The 2,745-nt window shown below is 34.9% G+C and overlaps 1 protein-coding gene across 1 annotated transcript; it reads right to left on the bottom strand.

Moving 5' to 3' along the window:
• Positions 1–207: 207 nt before the first annotated feature.
• On the bottom strand, positions 208–2,202 carry LOC139495001 (uncharacterized PE-PGRS family protein PE_PGRS20-like). Its single transcript, XM_071283116.1, has 2 exons — positions 1,363–2,202; positions 208–441 (listed from the first exon to the last, which is right to left on the bottom strand). The coding sequence occupies exons 1-2, from the start codon at positions 2,192–2,194 to the stop codon at positions 215–217; spliced, it is 1,059 nt and encodes a 352-aa protein (XP_071139217.1). The 5' UTR covers positions 2,195–2,202; the 3' UTR covers positions 208–214.
• Positions 2,203–2,745: the final 543 nt, after the last annotated feature.

Genomic DNA, 2,745 nt, shown 5'->3' with positions numbered 1-2,745 from the left:
TAAAAAAGTGTGCCTAATTTGAATCTTGGTTACAGTTAATGTTATGTTGATTTGCAATTTGAACACCATTTTATGGATGTAATTTCCATGCGTTTCTTCCCTAAATTAGAAACACAGAGTTAGAAATAATCACCGAAATAAATTGTAGGTTGTTAGGGAATAATTGTAGTTATAAATTTCTAATCAATACATATTGGATTGTACCTAGTCATATTTAGTAAGCCTTTGGTTTACGCCTGCCTCCAATTAGTCCACCGTAAGGTCGTCTGCTGATACCATATCCACGGTAACCGCCATTACCGGAAGCATAAGAAGCCCACCATGGCAGCCATTTACAACATGTTCTGTTCCACCAAGAATAGAAGGGCAGACGACATTGACTGCTGATTTGTATTTCTCCCTGACGACAGGACCAGCTACGACAGGTACACCACCATCTTCCTGTATAACAATAAGGCACTTTAAGTGTTATAATGTAATGAATTCTGGGTAAAAATTTAAAATTCTTATCTCAAAATAAACGATCAATACTATTATCAATAGACCTGTACATTTTAAAAGGATGAATTATTTTTCAGATTTGAGATTTTAAGTATAAATAAAGTAATTCAAGTTTTCATAAAAAAAACAATAGTATATTTCTACACCGAATATAGCGGGGTAATCGTTTCCTCGATTAAAAAATGTGTTTGGCCTATGAACATTAATATTCAAAAATGTGTTTTTTTTATGAAAGAAACATAACTATATGTAAGGATGACATTTTTTTTAAATATAAATCGGAAACAATTGGTAAAGATTGATACATATAAAAAAAAAAAGCAAGATTTGATTTGTAAAATTGTTAGTAAGTCTAGTCATCATTTAAAATAAGTATTGAAATATTAACGCAAAACTAGTTAGTGGCATGGACAATAAAACATATCAGTGACGCAAAACGCTAGTTTCAACAAATTATTGCCACTTGAATCAAGGAGTTTTAGACTTTCATGCAACAATAATATTCGTATATCGGTTATTTGTATTTGTTAAAAAGAAAAGAACAAAAGAAATATATACTGATTAAGATCTCCTTATTTATACATCTATCTAAACGAACATATATATTTGTTTGAAGTGTGAAGGATTGTGAACCGATTTTTCTATATTATATATTTGGTATGTATAATGAAACCATGGCTCCCTTTTAGAAACACATAAGAAAAATGACAATGTGTGGATAACAAAGGATATTTTTGTCTTCTCTTTAAAACTTGTTATAATTCATTTAGTTTAATGAAGTTTGAAGATACATAATTTATCGGATTTTTCCAATCTTTTTTTCTATTTAAGAATCAAATAAAAAAGTAGTGCGGTACATACCTGCTCCAAATCCCCCTGGTCTGCCGAATCCACCATTATTATTACCTCCGTACCTATATGGTCCACCAAGTCCAGATGCTGGTCCTGCAATGATAGGGTCACCACCACCTCCGCTTCCCAAACCATATGGCATACCAAGACCAGCTCCCGGCCATGAACCATCTGGACTAATACCTATATTGCCTCCTAAACCATTTGGCCAACTAGTTCCATCTTCTGGACCACTACCTATATTGCCTCCTAAATAATTTGGCGAACCAATTCCTGTTCCTGGACCACTACCTATATTGCCTCCTAAATAATTTGGCCAAACAGGTCCAGCTCCTGAACCACTACCTATATTGCCTCCTAAATAATTTGGCCAAACAGGTCCAGCTCCTTGACCACTACCTATATTGCCTCCTAAATAATTTGACCACACGGGTTCAGCTCCTGGACCACTACCTATATTGCCTCCTGAATAATTTGGCCAATCAATTCCTGCTCCCGGACCACTACCTATATTGCCTCCTAAATAGTTTGGCCAACCAGGTCCAGCTCCTGGACCACTACCTGTATTACCTCCTAAATAAATTGGCCAACGAGTTCCAGTTCCAGGACCACTACCTATATTGCCTCCTAAATTATTTGGCCAAAGATTTCCAGCTCCAGGTCCTGAACTGCTTGAGCCACCACCTATATTGTTTCCAAAACCATATCGCCAACCAATTCCATTTCCCTGATATGGTATGCTGCTGCCATAGGGAACACTACTGACCTTATTGAGTGCGAAAGCTTGCTGAATACACACAAGTACTGTAAAAATGGTAAATACACTCATTGGTGAAGCCATTGGTACTGTTTCTAGGATCCTGTGATAACCTATCTCTCATCTATCTGTATTTATACAAACCTATCACCAGCTGAGGAGAGTAAGAAAAACCAACAGAAAAAAGTGATTGAAATCACAACATGCACTCAATCGTCTTTTTTTCGTTAATTTCATGTAAGTTTTTTTTTATTCTTTTATTTGAACATACATAAAGGTTGAAGGTTAAAGATTAAAACCAATAGTCAAATATAACATATGCTACCTGTCAATTGATGGTCTGATCATTGACAAATAAAGGTTGAAACATGTAAAACAAATAATCAAATATAACACATGCTCTCTGTCAATTGATCGTAAACAAGCTTATCACCACAAGACAGTTTTTAAAGACAATTTTAACATTTCTTTTGTCATACAATATGCACTTTTATTTAGGTGTTTCTATATATACAGTAGAGCAAAACCGTTTGGACACAAATTTAGATTGATGAACGTCTGACTCATTTATTGACCTCAGCATGATTCATAATAGTTATCAGGATTATAATTTTAATACGCCAGACGCGCGTTTC

This window comes from Mytilus edulis, chromosome 11 (genome assembly GCF_963676685.1).
Source record: "Mytilus edulis chromosome 11, xbMytEdul2.2, whole genome shotgun sequence".
NCBI lineage: Eukaryota > Metazoa > Mollusca > Bivalvia > Mytilida > Mytilidae > Mytilus > Mytilus edulis.
The sequence above is the reverse complement of the archived record's forward strand: the minus strand, read 5'-3'. Positions and strand labels throughout refer to the sequence as shown.